This window comes from Malaya genurostris, chromosome 2 (assembly GCF_030247185.1).
Source record: "Malaya genurostris strain Urasoe2022 chromosome 2, Malgen_1.1, whole genome shotgun sequence".
NCBI lineage: Eukaryota > Metazoa > Arthropoda > Insecta > Diptera > Culicidae > Malaya > Malaya genurostris.
Window position 1 is genome coordinate 285,045,301 of NC_080571.1, and position 14,237 is coordinate 285,059,537.

The following is a 14,237-nucleotide window of genomic DNA, read 5'->3' on the forward strand; positions in this document are numbered from 1 at the left end:
ATAATTGAGTTACATAATTACCTATCGTGTCATGAAATTATAAAATCGCTTATGAAAGGCGAGAACCATGACATCTGGAATAGATGAATAAAAAAGTTTAGGAAACTCATCAACCGTAAGTTTTTTTACGGGCTTTTATACTTTTAGGGTTAGAAAATCTATCTTTAAAAATGTGTCAACGTCTCTGACTAATGAGAAACTGTTCGGTTTAATCAGATCAGTTACCAATTTTCTCGATCAAACAAAGGGCAAATTTGGGCACACTGAAGCATATTGAATCCATTTCTTTTTTCGTTCTGCCTGCCACAATAAAACACTTTGCGAGCTAATTTGATTAGATTCTACCAAACAAACACATGCTCTGAAGTGATATATGTTTCTAAAAATAGTTTCTGCATAAATGAAGTTCAGCCGTTCGTTTTCTCGCTTGGTTTCAGAAATGTTCGTTGCGAAAAATTGTATCACGATGTACTGTGTTTTCGTTTTTCATGGGACATTTGCTCTGTTCAAATTCAAATAGTGGTTCATAAATTAATGTCTAGGGGCGTCATTTTCAAGCCGTCTGGGAAAGATACAGATTTTTTGTTGTTTGAAACTATTCGGGACCAGTTGCAGTTAGTGATTTGAACAATGCCAATTCGAAAGAGTCAGAATTCATTACCGTTCATACGGACAGCAGAGACACGGAGTTTCGAAGCAACGAAAATAATTCGAATTTGACACTGCTCACGTTACATTTGGGGGTCATCTAAAATTACACAACAAAACGTTAGACACGCTGAGAGAAAACTCGCAGTACCGGTTGCGTGTGATGCTTATTTTTTGATATTCGCAACCGCCAATGTTGCATCGGACGATTCATGCTGACTGAGTTCGTCCTGCCTTTTCTCTGTACTGTTTTCGAATCCTTCATTTAGCTTTCGTTTTATTTTTCTCTCGGCAATCCATCTTCGAATAAAAAGTAGCTCAAAAATCTTTTCCAGTAGTCCAATCAAGCCAAGCACCGATAGTCCCAACAGAAAACCCAGTGAACCACCCAAGTCGGCAACGAACTGAGTGAGATCGTATCCGTGGAACTCTTCGACGATCTGGAAATCAAAAAATAATCAGTTTGACAGCCAAAGCCAAGGATAAAACCTACGGTGACCATCTTCGAAGTGTAGTACATCCACAACTGTGCCGCCGGGATTGATATGTTGAAATGCTTCCGGTTCATAACGAACGACGTGAAGATGGAACCCGAACAAGGTTGGTAGCATCCACAAACGGTACTATCCATGTCTTCCATCAGTTTGTAGTACTTAATCAGCTGCTGGGTATCGTGGGCCGTGTGACACTGTTCGCCTTCTATATCCGGCATCCAGGGACCGGTACAGCCGACCTGTTCGACCACGTGGCTCCAGTGACAAAGTTCGCTGCACTGTTGATTCAACATAATAGTCAGTATATTTACTCAGAGAAAGAAAACAAAAACATTACCCTGGTGGAACTCATTTCCGACTCCGTGGTACACAAATTGTCACTGCTTGGGAGCATGTGGAAATGTTGCGTTGTTAGTTTAACCTCCACTTCCTCGTCAACTTCCATGAACAGATATTCAACTCGGCCGGAAGATTGCATGCGATTTTCTGTTCGGGAAAAAGAAGTCTGTAAAAATGCGCCCGGCGTTTATGCTACAGGGATATTTAGTTTTTAAACCGACATGCAGCGGCGTTTTCGATTACTAGGGATGCCTACGAAATGGTTTGGTTCAGTAGATCGGCTCAACTGGATACGTATTACTAAAAATATGGATAACCGTACCAATATCCATTTCAACTTATATTTATCATTCCATCAATTTTGAGCTAGAGCGCATCATGCTTTCGCATTTTGAACATCTTAGTTAAAAATATAAAAAAGTACAGGTGTGCAATGTCAGAGACATAACTGGATGTCGTGAATACGACTAAAACTGACACTCTGACACACTGACATTCTTCCTACTTTATACTTTAGAATATAAATTAGTTGATCGAAAGTGTGAATTGTGCAAGTTTTGCCCTTTTACACTACTAGAATTTGAAACGATACACCTAAACTACAACACAGATTAGTTACATTAATCATTCTGACACACATATATTACGAAATAATCTGTATAGTTCTTCATGATAAAATATTGGTGGTTCTGAAAAGAACCTTTTATGAAGGCGTTCGTAATGGAGAGTGACGAGTTTAGTACAAATTCCGATGGATACAGCTGACTTCCGTCTTCTATTTCCAGGATGACCTGTTGTTCATGGGTGCGAAACTGATATGTGTTCTGTTGGAGTCTCCTGCTTCTTCCGCTTGTGGTAACAAGCTTTGTATTTCGCTTGGAGATTCCTCGATCGCATCATAATTAACACGATGACAACGACAGCCAAATTCGAAATGAATGGCTTCTGAGCCGATGCTATGCATTTTATATAGCAAATCTGCAGAAAGTTTACTACAAACTACAACTGGTTGAAAAATGGGCCGTATACAGTATAATGAAGTAAAATTTCGCTTATTCTTTGGGTATAAAATTATGGTTCTAAATGGCCATATGGCACCTTAGAGGATTTAGATGTCGATTATTTCATTTCGGATTTCAATATTTTAGTAAATGATACTATCAAAATGCTGTACGGGATTAATTTCTGGCATCCCAGAAGAGCCAAATTGTATTATTTTCTAAGATATTACACACTGATTGGATATAAACGATTTTAAACACTGTGAATTTAGAACTGTGCACAAAACTAATCAATTTATCTTAGATTTGCACTACACTGATAATTTTAATTTTCGATTTACAAAGAAGCAATCTTTATGATTATTTAGGTAACATTTAGAGCCATTAGAAGGGCTGACTTTGGAGAATATTCCACATTGTTGTCAATTTTCCGTTGTATTTTGCTCCAATGCAGACGACCACCAACATCCTGTAATGTAATCGATATTCTTCGAAGAGAAATTGGCTCTGCGACCTGACGACTGCTGCACTTGACGACCGAAGTTCAAATGAAAGCACGACCTAAGCGTTTGAGGCTTTATACCACGCAAAAGGTTTGCTTTCATTGCCAACTGCTCCACTGGACGACTGAAGTCCAAATGAGAGTTGCGACCTGAGGGTTTGAGGTTTTTAACCACGCAGAAGGTGCACTCTGCTGGTTGATTAAATCATTCCCACGACGTCCGCTTCTATCCAACGCACAAGAAGAAGTGATCGATTTTCGACCACGGTTCCCCTTTTATACACAGTCTGTTGAAGATATGTGCCTGACCATCTCAAAATCGTTGTCCTTGCGCAAAAAAACCCAAGCGAAAGTAAAGAGTTTTCCGTGTTGTTTTCAAATTTTGAGAAAACCTAATTTTTGAGTTGTTTGTGGTTATCTTATACTGTTCAAAACATTATACTAAATTCCTGATCATATTTTTGATGAAATATCGAAAGAATTATATCGCTGCCATTAATACAAGTCGAGATATGCACGATTAAGTTCTGCCCATTCTTCCATATGGCTAATTTTGAAAAGGCATCCCATAGTAAAGTAAGTCGTATTCACGACAAAAATAAATAGCATTAGCATTAGCATTAGCATTAGAGACCGCCCGTGGCGACAAAAATAAATAACTTAAATATTCGCAGCTGGTAGAATTTCACATTACATACTTTGATTTTCCAAATCAGATCTAGACTGTCTTTTACAAAGGGCTAAAGTTGACGAGAAATGACAAAGCCTACAAAATAGTATAATACCAGTGATTTTCACAAAATCAGTCAAATTGTTCAATAAAAATACTGAAAAACTTCCATATCGAATTGATATTAAGAAATATAAAATCAAACAAAAAGTTTTATTTTCATAAAAAAATTTACACTGTCTTTTTATAGAAAACTAAACTGAACTGAAAGTCTTTATCATTCAAGAATTCAATGGGTCTTAATTTAAGAGGAGATTTCACATAAAACTGGTTACCCGATATTTACAAAAAGCATCAGTAATGGACAAGAAAAAGTTTTAGTTAAAAACACTGTTTTCCCCAAAACTGGAGCATAATAACCTACTTTGAGAAAAAGTGTCGTTGAATTCGAAAATGGTGTTTATTTTGTGAATTGACTTTAAATTTTGAAAACCATTTTTTTTTCAGTTTAGTAGTCGAATCGACGAATTCTGTATAAAATCGAATTCGGAGTTGGCAGCATAAAGACTTTAACATAAAAAGCCACTTTGCTCACTTTATTTTTCCAAAATTTACCTTTTCAAAAAGACTAGACATTTTTACTCTTTTATCCAGAATAATTAGAGTAGAAAAATGACAAATCCCTCAAAAAATTGTTGAAGTTCTCATAATAAGTCAAATTTTCGAATAAAAATGTGGAACAAATTACTAATACAATTTTATACTGAAAAAATAATCTATAAAATTTGAAGTCAAATTACGGAAACGCCTTACTTTATTTGAATGAAATGTTATTCCAACATCGATAATTGCCTTCCATATATTGTAAGATGGGCGTTTTGAAAAGAAAAATTTTTTCCTACCCTGATACTTTTTGCATATATCGGGCAACTAGCAATAGGGAATCCGTTGAAATTTTCTCACAAATTGAGATTCATTGGAATCTTGTATGATTATGACTTTCAGTTTAGTTTAGTTTTTAATAAAAAGACACTGGATAAAATATTCAGTTTGGACGAAAAAAAAAAGCTATTTTTAAATTTTTTTCCACCTTCATGATCGGTTGGTAAGGAAATTAATCACCTATTTTGGGATAAAATTTTATCAAGATTGATAATGGTTTTGGTTTGAAAATCGATTTTAAATTTTCAAAATAAATTTTTTGCAGTGAAGGACACGATAAGAATTTTTTTCAGTATTTTTATTGAAAAAATTGACTGAGTTTATGAATGTCACTAGTGTAACACTTTTTTGTGGGACTTATCATTTTCGTCAATTACTCTTTGGAAACAATTGATTAACAATGCTTTGCCCTTTTCAAAATACTGCCTGAATCAATTTAGGAAAGTATGCAAAGTGACTGTTTTGAGACAACAAATCTAGTTTTCGCTAAAATAGTCATATTTATAGAGAAGAGTTTTCATAACATAATTATATGTTTCGGGAGGAGTTCGAACACCTAAAACCCACCCTTGTATGCGCGCCTGGTTGGAATGATCGTTAAATGGGTATTTGCTAATTGGAGTATGTTTCAATTATAAAGCACTGCATTGGTGAAGCTGAATGTAAAACCTCTTTCAATCCTGCCTTTCTCATATTACTTTTCAAAAACATCGCTAGAGGTTTCTGTCAAGATTGTTGTTTCAAACTTGAATAAAATCAAAAACTTTGTTTGGTATAATCTACCATCACCTTCTCAATTTGTAAACAGCTATGTCAAATTAATATAGTTTAAAAAGTGGCAACCCTGTACGCTGTACAAAATTAAACAAAGCATGCTGTGTGCTAGGCGATTTCTTCTTCTTCCGTACCGATGCGTACCAATTTTGCATCATTTTGTACGATAGTTTGAAAGTTATGATACTCAGTATCTTTTAAGACACTGAGAGCTTCAATTTGAATCATGATTTGTGAAAATCGGTTAAATCGTTTCTGAGAAATCGTAGTAAGTTCCAACTTGAAGCTTTTCTTCGTTATTACCGGTGCGTTCGGAAGCGGAAACCGGGCACAAGTAGTCTCGAAGTAGATTTAGATATTCGCCAACTAACAAGGTCTGCCAACTAGATTAATTTACCAGTATATTTTATAAAAATGTGCACCTCGTTCCGTCATCATTTTTCAAAAAATCCTTCACTTCACATTTCACTTTTCACTTATCGCCCTGTAATGCCGGAACCAAAAGTCGGATCTGGATCAACTTTTCGGGGACTATTTGAAAATTTTTTCTTTCATTTGCATCTTAGTTTATGAAAATCGGTTGCAAAATTTCCGAAAAATTGAATTCGCATTCTTTCATAGATTTGCACATATTGTAATTCTGGAACCAGAAGTCGGATAAAGATAAAATTCAATAGCGATCTATGGGACCATAAGAACTTACGTTTGAATCTAAATCTAAACAATTTTCAAATCCCTGCTAACATCTGTTTTGAATATTTAGTCAGCAGTTTTTTTTGTGTTCCGTATAAACTTATTCCGGATGCTCTGAAAATAACCGTTTTGTTTAGCATTTCGATGAAAATGTCTCTCGTGCGTAGCAAACGGCGCATAACATAAATCTTCAGAAATAAAAACAGTATGCTTATTTACTGCATTATCGAACTGCACAGAGCGCAAATCGATTCGATGAATATATTTGGTTTGTGAGAGGAATGATGTATTTCAAAAATCTTTTCAACAAAAAAATTGAAAACAAATCAGGAATATTTTAGGAGTTATGGGAAACCTTTCTGATTTTTTTTAGAAGTTTTCAAAATATATTTCATGTGAAAAGATATGTTCAAAATTTTTGGATTTTTTTTATCGCACTTGCAATTTTGGTACCACTCTAGATTTTACACCAAAATAAATAATTTATAAGTACATCAAGTATTTTTTCAGATTTTTAAAAAATGTGGACGGGTATAATATCAGACTTTAAAAAAATAATTCATTCGGAAAAGCATGCCCCCTTATCAAAATGTCATCATCCGATGGAGACGCATGGTATTTAATTCTAAAATCATATATCACATGCCCTTAGAACTAAATACCATGAGTTTCAATCTACAACTTGAGTTCAGGGCTCAAGAAAGAATTTTCATAAGGAAGGATCGGTGAGAGAAACATGAATCAGAACTAATGAATTGACAAATATTTAGGTTTTAATATACGGTTTAAAGTTTTTATTCATGAACTGATAAGTCATCTTACATTTATTTTACATTTATTGTATTCAAATCAAATAATAACTATATTTATTAAAAATTATAAAGGACAGTTAAATTATAGTTCTTTTGCAGAAAAAAAGTATTCCTAGATACCAAGCGCAAAATTAAGGAGAATTCGAAACCAAGCGAAATCTAAAAAAACTATCAGTTCGTCGACGTTCTGTATCACTCGGCTATTTATACGCCAAGTTGCCTGAAACTGCTCAACAAGACAGCTAACGCCAAACGGCTTAAGCTCATAAAGACGGATTAATCAAACTGAGCTCGGACTGACAGTAAATCCGTCGAAACAAAATGTATGAGAGGGAAAGGCTTTAAAATATAACATCTTCCCACTCGAATAATGGTGCGTGGCGACGATATCGTGGAGGTTTATGAATTCGTGTATTCATTCATTTATGACAGCGGATACAAGAAAAGTAATACGTCACCATAAGAAATTTATCAACGGCGTGTAAACCACGGTTTTCAACAGCTGCTTGGAGATACACGTATCATAGGTACAGTTGAAATTGGACGCTACGATCGGCTGGGCATGTCATCAGGATAACAGACGGCAACCATTTGAAAATGGTTCTTGAATGTGATTCGGAAGGCTCAAGAAAAAGAGAAGCATAGCGAGCAAGGTGGATCGATCAAATGGAGGCAAAGAGTGGTCATAGTCTGAGCTGTATGGAGACGACTTCTAGATACATAATAAAAGGGCTTGAGCTGATACGTGAGAAAAGTACTCCACGAAACACCAGAAAAAGACCATTAAGTGTAAGTGAATTCGATGAACAATATTTGCGAAAGCGTTTGAATTCAATTTTTACACATAGCTTAGTTTCTCATTCATTCTTATTGTAATTAAAGCAATAAAACAATACGATTTCCCGAAACTGTTTTATAAAGGGGTCCTCATCAGGAAATAGCAAAAAACTGAAAATATTAAGTTTAAAAGAACATGTTGTTTGTATAGAAAATCGACGATGCGAATTAATACGTTCTTTTTGGGTATTCGGAACTTGCAGCAGACGCTTCGACTTGATTTCTATCTGGTTTATAGTATTTCTTAGGACTGCTTATAAGTAACCTCGAAACCACCCGACTATCCCGCAAGATGTTGAAGTTAGAAACGAATTACAACCGTCCGCTGGCACACATGTTCACTAATGCATTCCCTACACCATTGCTTTGTATAACGACCCAGTCGTGCGGGCGTGTGTAAATAACATAATGAAAAAAAAATCCTTTAATAATTTTTAATTACGTCAATACTCAAGCCCTGAACTTAAGTTGTAGATGAAAACGCATGGTATTTAGTTCTGAAGATGACTGGTGTACGATTTAAGAACTAATTACCTTGCGTCTCCATTTTCTCCATGGTTTTTAGAATGATTTACTTTTTTTTTGAAATTCGATATAATACCCGTCCACATTTTTTACAAATCTGAAAAAAATACAGCGCAATGTACTCATAAAGGATATATTTTTGATGTAAAACCTAGAGTGGTACCAAAATTGTAAGTGCGATTAAAAAAATTCGAAAGTTTTGAGCATTTTTTTCATATGAAATACATTTTGAAAAATTCTGCAAAAAATCAGAGAGGTTTCTCATAATTCCTAAAATATTCCTGATTATTTTCAATTTTTTGCTAGAGGTTTTTGAAAAAATTAAATAAAATGAAAATCAGAAGAACCACCCTAACTCCACCAATATGGCAGTTGAAGGGTTAAAATTTTGGGAAAATCATCTCGAATATAAACCCTTTCAAACAGCGTATATCAGTTTTTGTTCTGTTTGGGGGCAGTTTTTGTATGAAACAGGAGAGGAATAAGCAAATTTTTTGATTCACAGTAATTTTTACTAAGAATTTAAAAATGTCTTCATCGTTATCAGTATCACTGTCTGATTCGGAATCAACATTTCAACAAAGTTAGACTAGTTTTTTTTCTGTGTTAATTAAACAGGTTTGAAGTTAAAATGACTGTCACATACGCTGATGAAAACAAAACAATTATAAGAGCGATTCACACGTGACATCAGGCAAGGTACGGTCACGAAACAACAACATTAATTGTAAGCAATTCATATGAAGGGACACAACGTCAAGGTCACGGAACATTTTAACGTCGGATACGTTAATTAACCTTGACATCGACCGAAGTTGATTGATCGTCTGAATCGTGTTTAATGCAGGCGTTTCCTGATGAAAACAGACCAATCTCACTGGTGGTTTGTGGTTGTAAGAGAGCTGTCAGAAAAGGTAATAGTGGTATAAGTGACGTAAGCGTCAAAACTGATTATGATCATTCGCTAGGTGAGTTTATTGCGTCGGCCGCATTGAAATTGTTTCGTGTTGTATTTAAAATTTATTCAGCAATACCGTCGTGGTGGAGTAATATCATCAAAAAAACAGCTAATAATATTAACGTACATGATGCGATGAATAATAACTATAATGACAAGAAAAACATGTCCAATCACAAAGCGTGCTATGCAGCTGAATAATATTACCCTATTTAGCTTGAATATCATACACAGAAGTAACAGGAGTGCAGGATTTTGTTACGCGAATTCAAACGCACCATTCAAACGCTGCGCTGAATGCTGTGCTCCTGTTCCTTCTGTAAATCAAATTCATGTCAAATAACGTTTTTTGGCTTTAATCTAAATAGTGCATGAATATCATCATCAGCATCAACCAGCTGGGTATAAAACAATGTCTTTTGTCGCTATAATCACTATTTGGCGTGGTATTTTTTCATTTACTAATTTTGCGTTGCGTATTGCTATTGCGCAGTGCCAACTGTTAAATTAACATTATCAATGTGATTACGATCCAAACTGATAATTTTCATAAAACCTTTATCTAGTATTCATATTATTGCGAATTAAACAACAACTTGCGAAATCAAACACGGTTTGTATCAAACGAGAACATGTGTTGAAAATTCATAAACCGTGCCGTAACGAAACCGTTTTTTCCCAACTCTGATGATAAGGACTGTTAAAGGAGTAGTCCTAATAGTTACAAATTGAGAGAGAGGAGAGTAGGCATCACTGGGAGTGCGATGCGGTGTCCTGGTTCTGTTCTCAAAAAAGTCAATTTCAATGTGTTGTTTGATACGTATAGTTGAAAATTTGGTCGAAACTTATTTTGAGTGATAATGCAGGTGTGGCAAGTGTGTGTTTAGTAGCGAGAGTGCTATTTAACGATTTTAAGCTATTAACCGATCGAAGCGCCGTCTGCATGTCATTGTCGGTGTTGTCGGATTTCTATGGAATATGTGAGAGTTTACAAGTCGATCGTGTCATTCAGACTGAAGGTCTAGGGTTGGTCTGCAGCGGACCCATTTACGAGTGTTTTTATTTTATTCTTTCAGTGGTCGTGTTTCATCTCGCGTTGTTGACAGCAGAGCGAGCAGGAGAAAAGGGATACTGGTGAAATCGTTCCTTGGAGATATTTTATTTTTTTCCTGCTTATTATATTTATGCTGAGTATCGGAAATCAGGTTTTGTTGAGATCATATTGTTTACAAAACATATCCGGATCTCTTTCCCTCCCTATTAACAAATCTCCTATCCCGTGATGCTCGTGGAGATATAGTGGTACCCGCGGTGTCTAGAAACAACGAATATCGGACTAACATTCCTTCCTTTCCCTCAGTAGCACAACCTTTGGTCGTAGCCAGTGTCGTTATTGATCATTTAATAAAAAGTTAGGAGTGAGTGGGTATGTGCAATGAAAATGATTTGCTTCCCCCAAGCTTCATTTTCTTGGTTCATTGTACATTTTACACTCATTCGGTCAGTCACGAAGTGAAACTAGGGGCGATCTAATTCAGCTCAGCTCAGTCCTGAAAGTTACAAATTGACCATTTTTACCAATTTGAGCACCCTCATGCATATGAATTGACGAAAATTATTGATGTACATGCTCCTTTAATATTCCTGATCCGTCACTAAACTTCCCAAAGATACGAAATTGGCAATTTTTCCACGATTTTAAAAGTTTCATTGATTTGCGTTATCCTTAGTTAAAAATTCCTGTAGGATTACTGTTGTCACTAATTTTCACCCCCTCGTCAATCGGCACTCATGTCTGATCTTGCTTATGTGTGATTTTCTTACACAATGCTTAAAGCTGATTGAATCGTCCAGTGATTTGATCTTACAGGGATCAGTGATAATAATAGTTGAAAATCACTACCGATTTTGTGTGACGGAAGATCAGTATTGATTTTGATCGATGTGATTCAAAGATTACTTATCAATTGATCTTAAAAAGAGTAGATCAGTAGTGATCTTTAAAGAGCCCCCAAAACCACTCCCTGCGCACGGGCTTGAATTTAATTAATAATAACTTTGTTTTGAATCTCGTGAAAATCGATCGATACCAGTTCCATTTATGAGTTATAGATTACTATAATTTTAGATTTTTACATCACCATACAACAAAAAAATCTGCGGCCTAATACACATATTCAAGTTAACAAGAATAGGCATGAATGAAACATTAATTTCAAAAGCTTTTTACCAATCAATCTCTGTATGTGATACTGAGCGTTATTTGAACGGCTGATAAATGCAACTTATCGTGAAAACCCCATTAATATTGTGTGTGCCAAACCCGGACTTGAACTCTCAAGAGCAAAAAACGTTTAAAGCCATTTTTAGAGCAAAAACCGGCAAAAAAATCAAAATTCATAAAAGTGTAAAAAATTATTCCAATTATCAATATTATCAAGTTTGAAAACAGGGGACGGGTATAGTGTGATGGGTAAGTCCATGCCTTTCACGCAGCCCACCTGGGTTCGATTCCCAACCCCGCACATAGGGTCAGAAAGTTTTTCTGGCCCGAAGAAGCGAATGACCTTATGGTTAATAAAACCTCTATAATCGAAAAAAAAAGTTTGAAAAGCAATTTCATATTATTAGAATTACTAACGTGATTACTATATTTATTCTAGATCATATTTGAACGATTTTTATGTATGACCATGCAAACAATTTTAAATAAATTTTAAGATTGAGCAAGATCGCACCAGGATTTTTCAGAAGTAGATAAAAACGCTTTAGAATGATTACAGATACTTTTTCCCGTTTCTGAAAACCTAATTGTTAACAATTGTACCGTACACCAAGGTAAGTAATTGAACAAGTCTCAGAATACACAACTGCCAAAAAATGTGAGGTTTCATATTCTAACAAAATTGTATCAATGTTATATTGTGATCGGGGACTTATTGGAGCGCTAATTAGCACAGGTTGCGATGCTTATTCTCATGTGACTGGAGCACTCGAACCTCGTTCTTGGCTAAATGCGCGGAGAAGGTACGAAGCGTTGTACATTAATTTCTACCGCGGTACATAAATGCGCGAACGAGTTTTTGTGAGAGCAGCTAACAATCTTCGCCTGCGCATGGTTGTCTCATGAGAAAGAGAATAAATTTGTCTCAGCGCAATAAAAAGAGTGCGTATGCATTAGGTCTGCTGATACTCTGTCTAATATACATTTCTAATAATTTAAAAAATAATCGCTATTTTAATTTTGTTACCCATTTTTTTTAATTCACGGTGTTCTATTTGTTAATTCACAATTGGAAATCTTGATTCACATTTTCGTGCGCAAAATGGGCTTATTTCCACCTCTGGTATGAAAACCCGGCTATACCCTTTATACTCGCGATGGTGGTTCGATTTTTGGATCGGAACGAACACGTTTTACGTGTTCGGAACCCACTGCTCTGGGGTATGGAAAATGTCTTAAAAATGTCACTAATTTTCAACTTTGTTCAACGGGCGGGTCCTTCTCCCAGAGGGTCAGAGTTGGCTCAAATTTTTCATGTTTTCTTTTTCAGGTGATAATGACTTCTTTAAGAAATCAATTCTGGTGATAATGACTTCTTGAAAATCACCAAAGGGAGTACTTGAAATTTCCGACATCGCATATCGAATATTTCCAAATAGTACGTAATATTATATTAAAAACCTGTTCAAAATTGATGTATCTGTACATGTTGAAAATCTGACCACGGTTTGCACAGTTTTTTTTCCGTATTTGAAATCTGCTCGCCAGAAAAGAAAACACAGACGCAGTCCTACATCAAAAACATCTCTACAAATCACAAACATCCAGCGTCACCTGCAAATCCTTCTGCCTGGGCGTGAATGAAAACGTGCCAACCCGGCAAATCTTCACCAAAAAGGGGGGCCTCCGAATGTTTCACATCATGCTGCAACATAATCGAATATCCAACTTCTTTCCAGGAATGATTCGTTGTCGTCAGTGGGTTCAGCGTAAAACATTGACCCATATCCAAATGCATACTGCTGATAACTTCAACATCTGAAAAAAAATCATCCAATCTCAAATACCCGTGTGCCATATGTTCGTTCTTACTTTCCCGCAGACTGTCCAAACCGTACTGGATGAAGAATTCACTTTGATTGTAGGTGGCCTCCTGGAATACCTCATCCAGAGTACTTTCGTTGAAGTTGAAGTTTTTAAAGGAATTGGCATACTTTGGATGATGGGACAGATTGTAGCGTTCCATCACCGCGGATTTGTACGGCGGGTTCCGACAGAACGTGATCGCCGGGTACAGCATCGAGTCGTTCAACTCGAACCGAGAATGTGTGTTGATCGGAGGATTGATCAGCTTCTGGAAGCACTCCGTTAACTGCACGAAAAACGTTTTTCATTTTACATATCTGGTATAATGACTAGCAAAGAAAATAGTTTTCACCTGAAAAACTACCACCACACTGCAAGCACACAACACTATAACTTTTATCAATCGTTTTGGTTCGAGGCACAGATAGTTGAGAAATTCCCAATACTTTTGTTTAAACTTCTCACCCCACATTTTGAATCACATTTTGATTAGCAAAACTCCAATGCAACGTTACTCTTACACAAATGAAACTAGATAGAAAACTGATTATGTTTCCGGTTGTAGCTTTTTATATGGTCACCATCGTTCCTGAGAGAAAGATGTCAACGTCGTAAATAAATCCATTTTATCAATTCATATCTTGCTCACGTTTGGCGTAATTTTGATTTCAGTAGGAGGCTCGATCAAGCAAGAGAATTATTGGATTGGATGATACCAAAACGAATAATATACAATCGGCAATAAATATAGACATCTAGATTGCGCGATATATTGCGGATTACAAATTATCTGCTTTCTGATAGTGTGACTGATGAACCTTACCGTTATTAACCTGTGCGAATCGGAGTACCGGTCTAAGTTGCAATCAACTTGACCAGGGCCGGTGAAACATGTTAAGCCCAGTTGGGCAATCTTTCGTACTGGGGGGAACGAGCTACTATTTTGAACTAT

General features: G+C 36.0%; 1 protein-coding gene across 1 annotated transcript; it reads right to left on the reverse strand.

Annotated features, from left to right (window-relative positions):
- Nucleotides 1–729: 729 nt before the first annotated feature.
- LOC131430409 (uncharacterized) lies at nt 730–13,796 on the reverse strand. Its single transcript, XM_058595389.1, has 6 exons — nt 13,638–13,796; nt 13,292–13,571; nt 13,034–13,237; nt 1,480–1,628; nt 1,142–1,420; nt 730–1,088 (listed from the first exon to the last, which is right to left on the reverse strand). Exons 1-6 carry the CDS (start codon nt 13,755–13,757, stop codon nt 816–818), a joined length of 1,305 nt encoding a protein of 434 aa, XP_058451372.1. The 5' UTR covers nt 13,758–13,796; the 3' UTR covers nt 730–815.
- Between the last annotated feature and the right edge of the window lie 441 nt (nt 13,797–14,237).